We start from the raw sequence: 14,481 nt of genomic DNA, 5'->3' as shown, positions 1-14,481 counted from the left end.
ACATAACCATTGCAATTAGTGTTCATCATCTGTTTGATTACACAGTTACTGATTTAATATTTATATCATATGTACATCGACTCAACATACAGTATTCACCACTAATAAGCTACTAAATATATTGTAGTAGCCTAAAACTTTTGTGCAGCTGCTCTGCAACAATCTGTATTGTAAAAAGCGCTATACAAATAAACTTGAATTGAATTGAATTGAATCAGTTGTACAATCATGAACTTTTAGCATTTTATGTTCTGGAATCCCCTTCTTTCTCTTGTGGAATGATAGAAAAGTGCTGGAAAGCTTTGTTGACATTGTTCAGCAGTTTATGTGCTTGTTTTGGTTGGCAAGAAGTGTAAGTTTGTTTACAAAAAATTAAATGTAAAAAAATAAAACATAAGGTTTTGCATTGTTGTGAATCTTTTGTGTGTTTTTGTGTATCAGTTCAATAATTCACTTCATCTGTCCAAATGTTTCTTGTAGCACATTAGCTCTGTGAAAGTTTTCTACTTTATTGTCTAAAAAGCATGTGTTCATGTTCAAGTGTAGCTATATACAGTATGAGCTTTACAGCAAGAGAAATATATAGGTTAGACAATACTGGCATTTATAATCAAATTTATAATTCTCCAAACTTAGTCACACTTAAACTGTCTAAATGTCATTGCAATCTTACTTCTCTTTTCTGTGCTTTGTTTTTGCTAGGCCAAGTAGTTTTTAGGTTGCTGTGAAGACAGTTCCTCTTAAGTTTAAAAAACAGCTGAGTAAACATTATGTAAAACACATTGCATTGGCACTTGGCAACCACAAAGTTTAAAAATACTTTTAGGGTTGATTTTGTATCTGTTGTTTTTATTTAAAAACTAATTTTGTTTTGTGAAATGATGGTTTAAAAATTATATTATGTATCAATTATTATACTATTAACATTTAAATTAATCATTTGATAAAGTGCACTTATTTGTAGATATATGCATTTCCAAAATTACATTTCTCTTTATATGGACAACTAGCTCGGTTTAAAAAAAAAAAAAAAAACATTTCTTTATGGGTATAACCTCTAATAGCAGAAAGTAAAACGCATAGGAAAAACAAGCTGTATGAATGTTTTATATGGAAAATATACATTTAAAGTTGTCTGAAAAGTAATTTAGAAGACAACACAAAAAAAATATGGATTTGTTATAAGTTTACATAGCAGGCCATAAAATAAAAAAATATATTTTATAATAAGCAGTAACTAGAATACACATAAAAAATTAGTTTTTTTCAATCTGATCAACCCTTTATATATTTTCAACAGATTCTTGGTCTTAATGCTTTTGTTATGTATCAGACATGGATCCATGTAAAATGATGTTTTTCATTTTGAACATGTGCTTTTTAAAGTTCTGTAGATACAGCTGACTGAAGAAGACAAAGGAGGAGATCAGATGTGTGTTTCTTGTTCATTGTGTGTCACCTCTTTTGACGTTCAAAGTCTCGTATTCAGAGGGTGGAGCAGAGAGCTGAAAAAAAGCATATGTGCCTGCAGCCTCAGTCTGAGCCTGAAAACAACACAAAAAACACTCAAACACCAACACCATCATCATCACCATCATGCTGCCTTACAATGTAACATAAAAGATTTACCTTCAACTTTGCTGACAATCTGGGAAGGGAAGGATATTAGGTTACTAATGTGTAGTCCTTTATAACTTTTCTCTATATACAAATGGACTGTTAACTGTAAATTACTTACCGTCTCATTTTGTAGAGCCCAAGTCCAACAGTCAGAGCATACAAAACCAGAGTCAGTGTTAATATGACCATGAGTGAAACTGTAGACCGCTGACATTCTGAAAATACACAATATGCACATTGAAAGAAAATAATAGCAAAATTCACAGGAGAAAAAAAATAGCACTGGCAAAATGGTTCACCCAAACATTTATATTCTGCAAAATGCATAAAATTACTGAAAATTTTAAGGAAGATGATAATGATTGATGCGTAAAATGATTGATTCGAAGTCAGACGGGTGGGGTTAAAAATTATTATACAATTTATTCAATATTTTTCAGATAAAATTCATATATTCCAGAAAGGTCAATGTAGAACACAATCCAAACGAGAGTCATAAATGAAAGATTAACACAATTAAGAGTCCATAAATCCATTAATCAGGAGTAAACATTAGTTTCAATGTTATATTAATAAGCCAATTCAAATCTGTTCAATAATAGTATACTTCTTTAAGAAGATATACAAATGCAGAAATTATAAGAAATATTGCAATAATAAGAATATTTACTCAAAGTTGAGAATTCCATAAAAGCCAAATTGCAATGAATAAAGTCAAATTTAGTTAAATAGTCTATTAATATTATCAAATCTGAGAAAAATAAGTCTAATAGAAAATTAGACCGTTTCAGGTGCACCCAGAAGAAAGTTGAGATCGGAGTAAAGGAGGTTGAGAAGTCTGAAGTCTCCGATCTGTCCAGAATAAAATTGCAAGACTTTTTATACCCTAAAACCAGACAACTCAGGAAGTCTGAAGGTCAAAGTCAGTTGAAAATACATCAATACATCATCTCGCGAATAAACTTGTGATTAGTAATTATAAACTTGGTTGAGTGGACGTGCAGTTTCATTTCTCCTTTTTAGTTTAATTTATATCTTGAGACATTGAGACGTGTTAATGTTAATCTAATTGTCCATCTAGACTGTCTTCATTAAGTACCAAGAATAACCGTTTTGCGGAACTGTGCTTCGGACATCACACACATACATAGATGATGAAAAATACAGATGAATCATATACTTCGAAGGATGAATAAAGCTTTCAGCACTATATTGAGTAGCTTAATCAATAAGACATAACCAAACTTCTAATATTTCAAGATGATTATTAATATGTGTTAATATTTCTATATTTTGATTAAGAACGCAATACTCATGTCTCAGCTCGTGATCTAAAGTGTTATTAATTTGCATATTTGTCCACCAACCCAAACTTTAAAAAGGCACATTTACTAAGAAGTACTTCTTGTTCTAAGAACATCAGTCTGTCTGTCGGAGTTAATGATAGATATGATAAAATGTACGAGAATAACATAGCAACAGCATACAGTCTCATGTCATGTCTCAAAAGGTCATTGAATACATATTCTCAAAAAATATTAATAATGATATAAATATAACAATTCATAAGACATATTCATAAAACACTTAATAATGCATAATCCTACATATGAATATGCAAATTCTTGTTAATTTCATAAAGTCGACACATCAATGATGAATGAATGAATGATGCATTTATATAGCACTTTAATTGTGTATTCCCGTACACCCAAAGCGCTTTACAGTCACATGGGGGGGATCTCTCCTCAACCACCACCAGTATGCGGCATCCACAATACAACGGCGCCAGTGTGCTCACCACACACCAGCTACAGGTGGAGAGGAGAGAGTGATTCAGCCAATTCAATGAAAGGGGATTATTAGGAGGCCATGATTGACTAGGGTCAGTGGAGGGAATTTGGCCAGGACACCGGGGTTACACCCCTACTCTTTACGAGAAGTGCCATGGGGTATTTTGTGACCACAGAGTCAGGACCTCAGTTTAATGTCTCATCCGAAAGACGTTGCTTTTTACAGTATAGTGTCCCCGTCACTATACTGGGGCATTAGGACCCACATAGACCACAGGGTGAGCACCCCCTGCTGGCCTCACTAACACCTCTTCCAACAGCAACCTAGTTTTCCCAGGAGGTCTCCCATCCAGGCACTGACCAGGCTCAGCCCTGCTTAGCTTCAGTAAGCAACCGGTGATATGGCTGTGGTTAATGAGGATATAATGATGTGTCCATGTTTTACTTGACTGACTGAAATATTTGTTTTACCTGTAAACTGGAGAGGAGTGAGAATCCACTGGAACAGTTGACTTGCAGTTCCATGAGTGTTTTTGCCAATACACTGCAGAGTGGATGTGTTTGTGAGAGACTGATGTAGAGTAATGGAGCTCCTCAAGCCTGTGCTGCTCAATCGCTCTTCACTAATGAACGTGTTTGAAGAGTTAGTGACAGGACGTCCAGACAGATGCCACTCCAGTTCAGGAGAGGGATTCCCATCAGCCTCACAGAAACACACAGTTACATCAGTTCTGTAACAACTGGAGGCAGAAGAGATTTTAGGTGCATCTGAAATAGAGAAAAAGGTAATGGTAGATTGCTTGTAGATTTCTTATGGAGGGGAAAAGAACAAAAATCTTACACTGAACATGTAATGTGATGTTGGTCTGTGCGGTTTTGTTCTTGTCGTGTAGCTGGTAGGTTATAGTGCAGGTGAAAGTGACTCTGTGCTGACGGTGAGTAGCAGTGAAGTTCAGATCAGAGATGAGGATGAGCTCCTGTAGTCTGCTGCTCTCACTGAAGGGGATTCTGGGAATGGAGCTCCATGTGAGAGTTGGTGGAGGAGAGGAGCAGAGAGTCTCAGCAGAGCAGCGCAGACTCACAGAGCTCCCCTCCAACACCTCCTCCTGATCCTGCACCTCCTTCTGATCCACATACAGCTGCACTGTGGGTTCAGGGGGAGACTCTGAAATATACACACACATTTATATTTTATATTTGAATATGTTGATTTTGAATCGAAATGTTGCCCTAAGACTATCATCACCATAAAGTTTATTTTACCCCCCAAAAAAAGACAAATTAGTCGGCACCGATAGCCTTGTACGCCGTCGCGCTCTGGGCGTCCCATGTGCGAATTCCGACTCGATGACCTTTCCCGATCCCGCCCCCTCTCTCACTCCCACTTCACTTCCTGTCATTACCGATCTGTCCTATCACAATAAAGGCCAAAATGCCAAAAAGTAAAAATCTAATAAAATTAAAACATCACAAGTCTGGCATGAATCAAATGTTGGTTGTATTTTAGACTACTGTCATAAAATTTTCATTTCAGAACGTTTTGTACTATACAAGATCACAATTTACAATTTCTAATATTTTCCAGACATGAAGTCACTCACCAATCACATGAATTGAAACACTGCTTTTTCTATAGGTCCAATTCAGTTCACCATCAGTCTCAATCCTGAAGTAATATTTACCACTGTGAGTTGATCTGAGGTCATAAAAGACAGTGGTGCAGTTCTTGTCTTTTAATATTCCAGTTATATTCCCTCTAATTAAGAAGTTCTGGCTTAATGTGTTTGAGTTAAACACTAGATTGCTGTCAACATTAGTCCCATCTTTGAACCACACTCCCGTAGCTCTCTCAGTGAGGTCTTTGTCATGTTCTTTCTTAATCTCAAATCTGCAGTTTATGATCACACAGGATCCACTGAGCGCTTCAATCTTCTCTGGCAGACTGATACTGGAATCTCTACAGCAAACACCTACAAACAAAACACAAACCCCAAGAAGAAACAAAGAGTGAAGCATTCAGGCACTAATTTCTTACGTGTTCTAAATAAACAAAAAGAACAACAACAACAACAACAACAGTGAAATATATAGTGCCCTCCACTTATATTGGCACCCTTGGTAAATTTGAGCAAAGGTGGATGTGAAAATAAATCTGCATGGTTTATCCTTTTGATCTTTCATTCAAAAATTTCACAAAAACTTATCATTAAAGTAAAACAATCAAACCTAGGGGTGAAATCTCATTATTAAAATAAATGTTTTTCTCTAGTTCACGTTGGCCACTATTATTGGCACCCGATTATTGCAATGTCCTTTTCCCAAGATAACAGTTCTGAGTTTTTTCAACAATGTCTAATGAGTTTGGAGAACACCTGACAAGAGATCAGAGACCATCCCTTCAAACAGAATCTCTCTAGGTTCTCCAGAACCTCTCTCTTTCCAGCTTCATGTTGGTGCTTCTTCTCTTCAGTTTCTATACAGGGTTCAGGTCAGGGAACTGGGACGGCCATGGTAGAAGCTTCATTCTGTGCTCAGTGACACAATTTTGTGTTGATTTTGATGTTTGTTTTGAATCATCATCCTGCTGGAAGATGCAACCATGGCCCATTATAAGATTTCTAACAGAGGCAGTCAGGTTTTGATTTTTTTATCTGCTGGTATTTGATGTACAGGACCTCCGGCAGAAAAATAGGTCCACAACATTAAAGAACCAGCAGTATTTTTAACCGTGGGCATGGGGTACTTTTTGAACCCTGTCTGCACCAAAACCATCTGGAGGGTTAGCTGCAAAAGCAATAATTTTTAGTTTCATCTGACCATAGAAGCCAGTCCTGTTTGAAGTTCCAATCATGTCTGACAACTGAATATGCTGGAGTTTGTTTTTGGGTAAGCCAGGAGGATTTCTTCTTGAAACCCTCTGGAACAACATGTGGTGATGTAGGGGCTGTTCGATCATATTATTTTAGGCTTTCTGATCCCAAGACTCAACAATTCTCTGCAATTCTCCAACTGTGATCCCTGGAGAGTCTTTGGCCACACAAACTCTCCTCCTTATCATGCATTAGGATGATATAGACACACATCCTCTTCTAGGCAGATTTGTTACATCTTTAGTTGATAGGACTAAATTATTGCCTTGATGGTGGGAATGGGGATTTTCAATGCTTTAGCTCTTTTCTTAGAGCCACTTTCTATTTTCTAAAGCTCAACAAACTTGTTCATCAGAAGTAAATTCTTTGGTTTTACTACTTGTGATGGATGATTAAAGGAATTAAGGCTTTTGTGTTCCTCATATTTATAATTCTTATGGAACAGAAAGTCATGAATGGACATTTTTTTACTCTCAGCCAGCCTGGTGTGTAATATAAATGGGAATATAATTTAGAGATATTTTACTTAGACAAATTTTTATGGGTGCCAATAATTGTGTCCGACGTGAACTAGAGAAAAACATTTATTTCATAATGAGACCCCCCCCCCCCATTTTCCATCATTTTACTTCAATGAAAGGTTAGAATTTTGTGAATTTTTCAAATGAAAGATCTAAAGGATAGATTATGCAAATTTATTTTCACAGTCACCTTTGCTCATATTTACTAAGGGTGCCAATATTAGTGGAGGGCACTGTAACTCAAGAACAATTTGATTAACTGTTAATGTATATGCTACAAAAACTAGACAGAAAGAAGAGAAGCAAAACCAACCTTTTAACAGTAAACAGAAAAGAATGATTTTCTCTGCTCTGTCCATCACTACTTCATGAACAGACACTACTTAATTTTGCTGTGGGGAAATACACACACGTACTTATAAATATTTACATAAATTAATACGAAATATCTAAAGAAAGACAAAAAATTAAAAATAAACTCACCAGAGGTGAACAAAAGGGTTGAAGCAGTAGGTCTGTACTGAAAAAAAGATGGCTAAAATTTCACATTTACAGATCCGAAGTTCTGCACTGCTGTTGATTTGACACTGAGTGGAAGTGTGTTGTGTGAGTCACTAACACTATACACTGACTGAACATCCTGTGTCAGAAATTAGCATTCGTGTTTAACCCTGCAATGTTTGGAATGTTTTTACAAATAACTCATGTTCACTGTCACTGCATTTTGAGGAACATTTCCGTACATGAACTTTAAACATTTGAACAAACTAAATATGCGTTTTACAGCAAGGTGACACTGATACCCTTGGAAATTTGCTGAGGCCCCCTAGTGATCACAAGCCTCTTGATTGAGAATGAATGTTTTCAAATGTAACTGTTTCAAAGTAATATCCATATGGCATACATGTACAGTTCTAACAGACTAACCATGCAGTTAGTCAAATTTACATATTCATTCAAGAAACAATGAACACATTAAAGAGCACGTATTATGCAAAATTCACTTTTACATGTTGTTTGAACATAAATGTGTGTACAATGTGTTTATAATGATAAAAATCCACCTACTCCTTTTTTTAAAAATCCCCATAAATCATAAGCAACATCTCAGAACAAACCGTTCACAGAATCCGTAAAATGTGATGTAACATTTTACGGGCCCAGCCCATGACTGTTGATGGACACTGCAATATTAGCAGAGAGTTTATCTTCAGGCAAGAGCATATGAAGGAGTAGTTCACTTCCAGAACAAACATTTATAGATAATGTACTCACCCCCCTTGTCATCCAAGATTTTCATGTCTTGGAGAAAAATCATGAAATGTTTTCCCTCAAAAAAACACAACTTCTTTACGACTGAAGACAGACAGACATGAACATCTTGGATGACAAGGGGGTGAGTACATTATCTGTACATTTTTGTTCTGGAAGTGAAGTTCTGCATTAAAAGCAGCATTCAAGAAGAAAATGTCTTCTTTATTAGAGCTGCAGAAGTTATTCATTCAAGAGCAGTGAGTGAGTTTAAGTGCAATAAGACATGAAAGAGAACTTCAGTTTTGATCCAAATAAGTTTAGACAATTCTCAGCTGCAATGAGTTTGCACAAACATATGTATAACCAAAACACTATTAAACCAAGTAAAAATAAATATAATAAAAAAATAGAACAAGAAAATGGTGGTTTAGCAATAACAATGCATGGACACAATCAATCATAAATAATTAGGAAAAATGTTCAAGAAACATTTAGTATTTATTTATTTAGTGGTTTTCATCAACCTTTTCTCTGAATACATACGAAGTTTGACTTCAGCAATAGAAAGAGCATACACAGCAATACGTAAAGTATAAAGTGAGCTAATCAGCCAAATACTAAATACAGGGACTAAATTCTGATTTAAATACGGAGTTAAAATTATTTTATAATATTACCTGTATATTATCTAAACATATGTATGTATGTATGTATATATATATATATATATATATATATATATATATATATACACAGTATACACGTACATACATATTTATATATACACACACACATATATATATATATACACACACACATTTCTGCCAAAAGAAAGAGCTCTTAGTCTTTGCCAGCCCTCCAGAACAATCGTGGACCACACCATAGTCAGCATGAAGTGAGGAGATACTCAAGACCTCTTGCTGGAAAGCTATGGTTTCTGTTTAAATTGTTTGCAGTTTGTAACTTACTCCACTGGTTGAAATGCTTCTTGTAGCACCTTCACTTCTAGTCTGAAGACGTTTACTGAAAAGCATGTATTCATGTTTTTATTTCATGTTTATCTTAATTTGTGTTCCGTAGATGAACAAAAGTCTTGCAGATCTGGACCGACATGAGGGTGAGTAATTAATGACAGAATTAAAATTTTTGGGTAAACATACCTTTTTTTTTCCAAACCATATTCATACTGATGACATTTCACAATAGCTTCTACTTGTAATAAAATTATATTTAAATAGTTCCCTTCCCAAAATTGGGTAAATCACTTTCATCTGCACCATAATGTCAAAAACGTATGTGAACTTATGTACAATAGTTTCCATCAGCTCTTTAACATTATATTATTTATCTTTTCTTTTTTAAGGTACTTTATTTGTGTTGTTCTGCTATGATTCTTTAATATCTTACCTACCGTACACAAGTGTATGTAATGACACACATCATCATCACCACCAAAGCACCAACTGCAACTTCAATAAGCACAGAGAAAATCTTCAAACCTAAACCGGAAAATATTTGGAAAATCACTGAAGATTTACTGATTCAATTAAAAAAGAAATTAGCATTAGTATTTCTATTCATGTCAATGAACTTTACTTTATGCACAATTTACATGTTTTTTCAGTTAGTTTGATTTGTCTTCTATTGGATGAATCACAAAACTGAAACTCACAAGTGCCACACGGAAGCAGCAGAAACAGTTGATTTGCAGTGCCTCGAGTGTTGTTGCTGATACACTGCAGAGTGGATGTGTTTGTGAGAGACTGATGTAGAGTGATGGAGCTCTATGTAAACCTGTCTCAGTCAAGCATGTCTGCCATGTTTGTAGTTTTTTAACACTTTTAACCAAATATTTCTCCAAAGCGCAATGGGTTGTGGGTAATATTAGAGTTAAAGTGTGCACTGATTCACCCTTGAAAAATTTACCAATTTTGCGGCATACTCTTTTCAGCATGGTATGCTTTGGGACACACTTATTCTAATCTCACATAATATTTAGGATCGATAGTATGCACATTGGGACATGGGGAAGATTACTGAAACAAATCATTTGACCAGGAAGAGATACACACATTTAAAAAAGCATACTTTTTAGTAAAGGAAAGAAACTTTCTAAAACCTTAAAGAACCCCAAAATACACTTATGCTGTAACTTCTATAAAATTAAATAATAAAACAATCTTTTTTTGGCTTACCCTTGAGCCACTCTAGAGAAAATTGCTTCCTTTATCAAGTGTGACTCAAACTTGATTTTTAGATGTATGTTTATATAATATATTGGTTCATATGAGAAAATGCTAAAATTACATTTATCTTTATATAGACAGCTAAAACATGTTTATCTTTAACAGCAAAAAATATACAATTTTGGAATAAACAAGCAGTATGAATATTTTGTATGGAAAATGTCCATTAAAAGTTCATTAAAATTATTTTAGAAGACAACAATTTTAATGACATGTTATTAGAACAAGCCAATAGAAAATGTGTATGAATGTGAAAATAACTGTTTTATTTAAACAACTAAACAGTTTTAAACTTTTGAGTCTAATCAAATTTTGACACAATTCATATTTTGCTGCCAATAATTCTTGGTCTTTAAGCTTTTGTTCCATATCAGACATGAGATCCATGTGAAGTTAGGAGATCAGTTGTTTGTTTGTTGTTTATTTTGTGTCACCTCTCTTAATGTTCAGAGTCTCATATTCAGATGGTTGAGCAGAGAGCTGAAGAGAAGCATATGTGCCTGCTGCCTCATTCTGAGCCTGAAAACAAACAACAACAAAAAACACTCTTACACAATATCATTGTCATCATGCTGCCTCATAATGTAAAATAAAAGATTTACCTTCAGCTTTGCAGACAATCTGGGGGAAAGAAAGGATATTAGGTTACTAATGTGTAGTCCTTTATAATATCTTTCTATATAGAAATGGACTGTTACCTGTAAATGACTTACTGTCTCATTTTGTAGAGCCCAAGTCCAACAGTCAGAGCATACAAAACCAGAATCAGTGGTAATATGACCAAGAGTGAAACTGTAGCCTGTTGACATTCTGAAAAGACACAATATGCACATGGAAGAAAAATATAAACATAATTTACAGTAAAAGAATAGAAAAGCAAGATTAAAGTGATAATTATGTTTTAAATATGGATATTTTTCGTACAAAAAAAATGCATTGATTCGCTACAGCAGGCCTGTATTCACCCCGAGAGAGAGGCAGTTGAAGTTGTTTTCTTGCAGTTCCATGAGTGTTGTTGCTGATACACTGCAGAGTGGATGTGTTTGTGAGAGACTGATGTAGAGTGATGGAGCTCCTCAAGCCTGTGCTGCTCAATCGTTCTTCACTGATGAACGTGTTTGAAGAGTTAGTGACAGGACGTCCAGACAGATGCCACTCCAGTTCAGGAGAGGGATTCCCATCAGCCTCACAGAAACACACAGTTACATTAGTTCTGGAACAGCTGGAAGAGTTAGAGATTTTAGATGCATCTGAAAAAAAATAAATATATGGTGTGATGCATATTCATTTATGGGTGTTTTATGGTGGACAAAAGAACATAAATCTTACACTGAACATGTAATGTGATGCTGTTCTGTGCTGTTTTGGTCTTGTCCTGTAGCTGGTAGGTTATAGTGCAGGTGAAAGTGACTCTGGGCTGACGGTGAGTAGCAGTGAAGTTCAGATCAGAGATGAGGATGAGCTCCTGTAGTCTGCTGCTCTCACTGAGGGGGATTCTGGGAGTGGAGCTCCATGTGAGAGTTGGTGGAGGAGAGGAGCAGAGAGTCTCAGCAGAGCAGCGCAGACTCACAGAGCTCCCCTCCAACACCTCCTGATCCTGCAGCTCCTTCTGCTCCACATACAGCTGCACTGTGGGTTTGGGGGGAGACTCTGAAACACACACACATTTATGTTGTACATATAAATATGTTGATTATAAAGTGTATGTTGATCACGGAAAGTCTGGCATGAATTAAAATGTTCTTGTCTTTTTGATTACAGTCATAACATTTTTATTTCATATAGTGATTGTGACTACTAGATCACAATTTACTAGGGATGCACCGATACGAATCGCCGATCATGCTTGCGCGTTTTGTCAGTAAAGCCGGTTCTTGTAATCAGCGGTAAATGCAATCAGGTGCGTGATTTCACGTTGAGCCGTATATACTACACACAGCCGTTGTTTACCGACGAGGTGCGCAAATCAATGTTCATTATCAATGTGCGCAGCTCATCAGTGAACAACGGCTGTGTGTAGTATATACGGCTCAATGTGAAATCACGCACCTGATGGCATTTACCGCTGATTACAGAACCGGCTTTACTGACAAAACGCGCAAGTGATCGGCCGATACGGATCGGTGCATCCCTACAATTTACAATTTATAATATTTTCCAGATATGAAGTCACTCACCAATCACATGAATTGAAACATTGTTTGTTGCATAGGTCCATTTCAATCTACCTTCACCCTCAAACCTGAAGTAATATTTACCACTGTGATTTGATCTGAGGTCATAAAAGACAGTGGTGCAGTCTTTCTCTTTTAATTTTCCAGTTATATTCCCTCTAATGAAAGAGTGCTGGCTTGATGTGCTTGAGTTAAACACTAGATTGTTTTTCAAATCAGTCCCATCTTTGAACCACACTCCTATATATCTCTCAGTGAGGTCTTTGTTATTGGTTTCATTAATCTCAAATCTGCAGTTTATGATCACACAGGATCCACTGAGAGCTTCAATCTTCTTTGGAAGGCTGATGCAGAAATGTCTACAGCAAACACCTACAACACATAATAAAATTGTTTAAATACAAGCAGAAACAGTGAAGCATTCAAACATATCAACATACTTCTGATGTGTTATAAACATACAAAATGCTACAAAAAAAAACATTACTTACAAAATAAAGTTTTTTTTGTAACGGGTGATACAAGCAGAACAACAGCAAGAGTGAATATATTATGATAAAATATTTAAGTACAGTTTAATTTAAAACATTGTAATAATATTATTCAAGTATTGTATATAAATGTTCTAAAGTATCTGATTATCTGAAGCACTGCAGTATCACACAGACAGAATAATCATAGTTTAGCACTTAAATTCACACTTTCATTCATGTCACACTGAATACATCAAACTATTTTATAGATATGAAGATGACAAAGAAAACCACACCTTGTAAAAGAAAACAGAAAAAAAAAATCTTCTCCACAGTGTCCATCTCTTCATTAAATCACGGTCAGAACTGTATGGAAACACACACACTTATAAATTTGCAAAACTGACAAAAAAACAGCACTTCTGAAGAAATAACTAAAGAAATAGAAAAGGAGTTTAAGACTTACCAAACAAGGCTCTATCCAGTAGTTGTAGCAGTGTAATATATTTCCTAAATGCAAAAAGACACCAAGTTCAGTGCTGATAATTTTGAGAGTGAGTGAAACCGTGATGTGTGAACAATATATGTTCCACCAGCTTCCTGCAGCATTCACACATTAAGAGCCTTTCAAATCCTCTCTGTGAATAAAGGTCATTTTTTTCCTTTAGACCAAAAGCATCTGATACAGTCCGATCAGATATTTGTGCAGAAAAGAGAAATTATTTATAAAAAATTCTGCATTGGTGTATTGTAAATAACTAAAGTAAGCCAAACTGAATTCCCCAAACCATTTCCAGAAGAACACTGTGCAAAACTTTAAACAGCTCTTATGTTTTTACATGCATGTATTTTGGCTGTAGGTGAAGACATATTCTAAATAAATCAAAATAAAAAAGTATAAGAGAAATACAGGGTTCTCCAAGTCTAAAAATTCAACATTCCAAGAAGTATTCCCACACAGGCCAACCAAAATCAGTTCAAGCACTTTCCACTTAGCCACCCATGTTCCTTACACCTTTCCTTTTGAACACTGAATATATATATGCACTTTTTTAATCTTCATCAAATCAATCTAAACTTTTTTCTTTTTTAAATGACAAGTTTTTAGAACAAACCAATGTCTGGTGTCATTGCATTAGATACAAAAAAGCAAGTGGCATTAGCAAAGAAATGATGTAAGCTTTTCTTAGAACTAACTAGTCTATTCTGTGCCTTCTTTTGCTAGACTAATATGGGTTAAAGGGCTTTTAGTGGATGTGTGAAGTCAGTTCTAGCCGAGTAAACATGATGAAAAACACTTCACATTAGTGCTTGACAACCAAGTGTCAAAGTGTCAAAATACTTTTTGTTCATTTTGAATTCTATATTTGTTGTTTTTGTAAAATGTTTTTCTTGAAAGTTAGTGCCAAATGTGAGTGCTTTCAATTGGTCCCAAAAAATACAATATTTATGATAATTCATATATTTGTTAATTCAAAATAATAATAAAAAATAATTATTTCAATAATAAAATAATGTTTTTAATTTGCA

General features: G+C 35.2%; 2 protein-coding genes across 2 annotated transcripts; both read right to left on the bottom strand.

Annotated features, from left to right (window-relative positions):
* Positions 1-1,445: 1,445 nt before the first annotated feature.
* Positions 1,446-7,163, bottom strand: LOC141332827 (sialic acid-binding Ig-like lectin 13). Its single transcript, XM_073837786.1, has 7 exons — positions 7,118-7,163; positions 5,015-5,383; positions 4,255-4,578; positions 3,885-4,181; positions 1,739-1,835; positions 1,630-1,648; positions 1,446-1,544 (listed from the first exon to the last, which is right to left on the bottom strand). Exons 1-7 carry the CDS (start codon positions 7,161-7,163, stop codon positions 1,446-1,448), a joined length of 1,251 nt encoding a protein of 416 aa, XP_073693887.1.
* Positions 7,164-9,325: 2,162 nt separating this feature from the next.
* LOC141332826 (sialic acid-binding Ig-like lectin 14) lies at positions 9,326-13,293 on the bottom strand. The gene is made up of 6 exons (XM_073837785.1): positions 13,248-13,293; positions 12,482-12,850; positions 11,634-11,954; positions 11,270-11,554; positions 9,470-9,557; positions 9,326-9,329 (listed from the first exon to the last, which is right to left on the bottom strand). Exons 1-6 carry the CDS (start codon positions 13,291-13,293, stop codon positions 9,326-9,328), a joined length of 1,113 nt encoding a protein of 370 aa, XP_073693886.1.
* Positions 13,294-14,481: the final 1,188 nt, after the last annotated feature.

The sequence above is a fragment of the Garra rufa genome, chromosome 4 (assembly GCF_049309525.1).
Source record: "Garra rufa chromosome 4, GarRuf1.0, whole genome shotgun sequence".
NCBI lineage: Eukaryota > Metazoa > Chordata > Actinopteri > Cypriniformes > Cyprinidae > Garra > Garra rufa.
The sequence above is the reverse complement of the archived record's forward strand: the minus strand, read 5'-3'. Positions and strand labels throughout refer to the sequence as shown.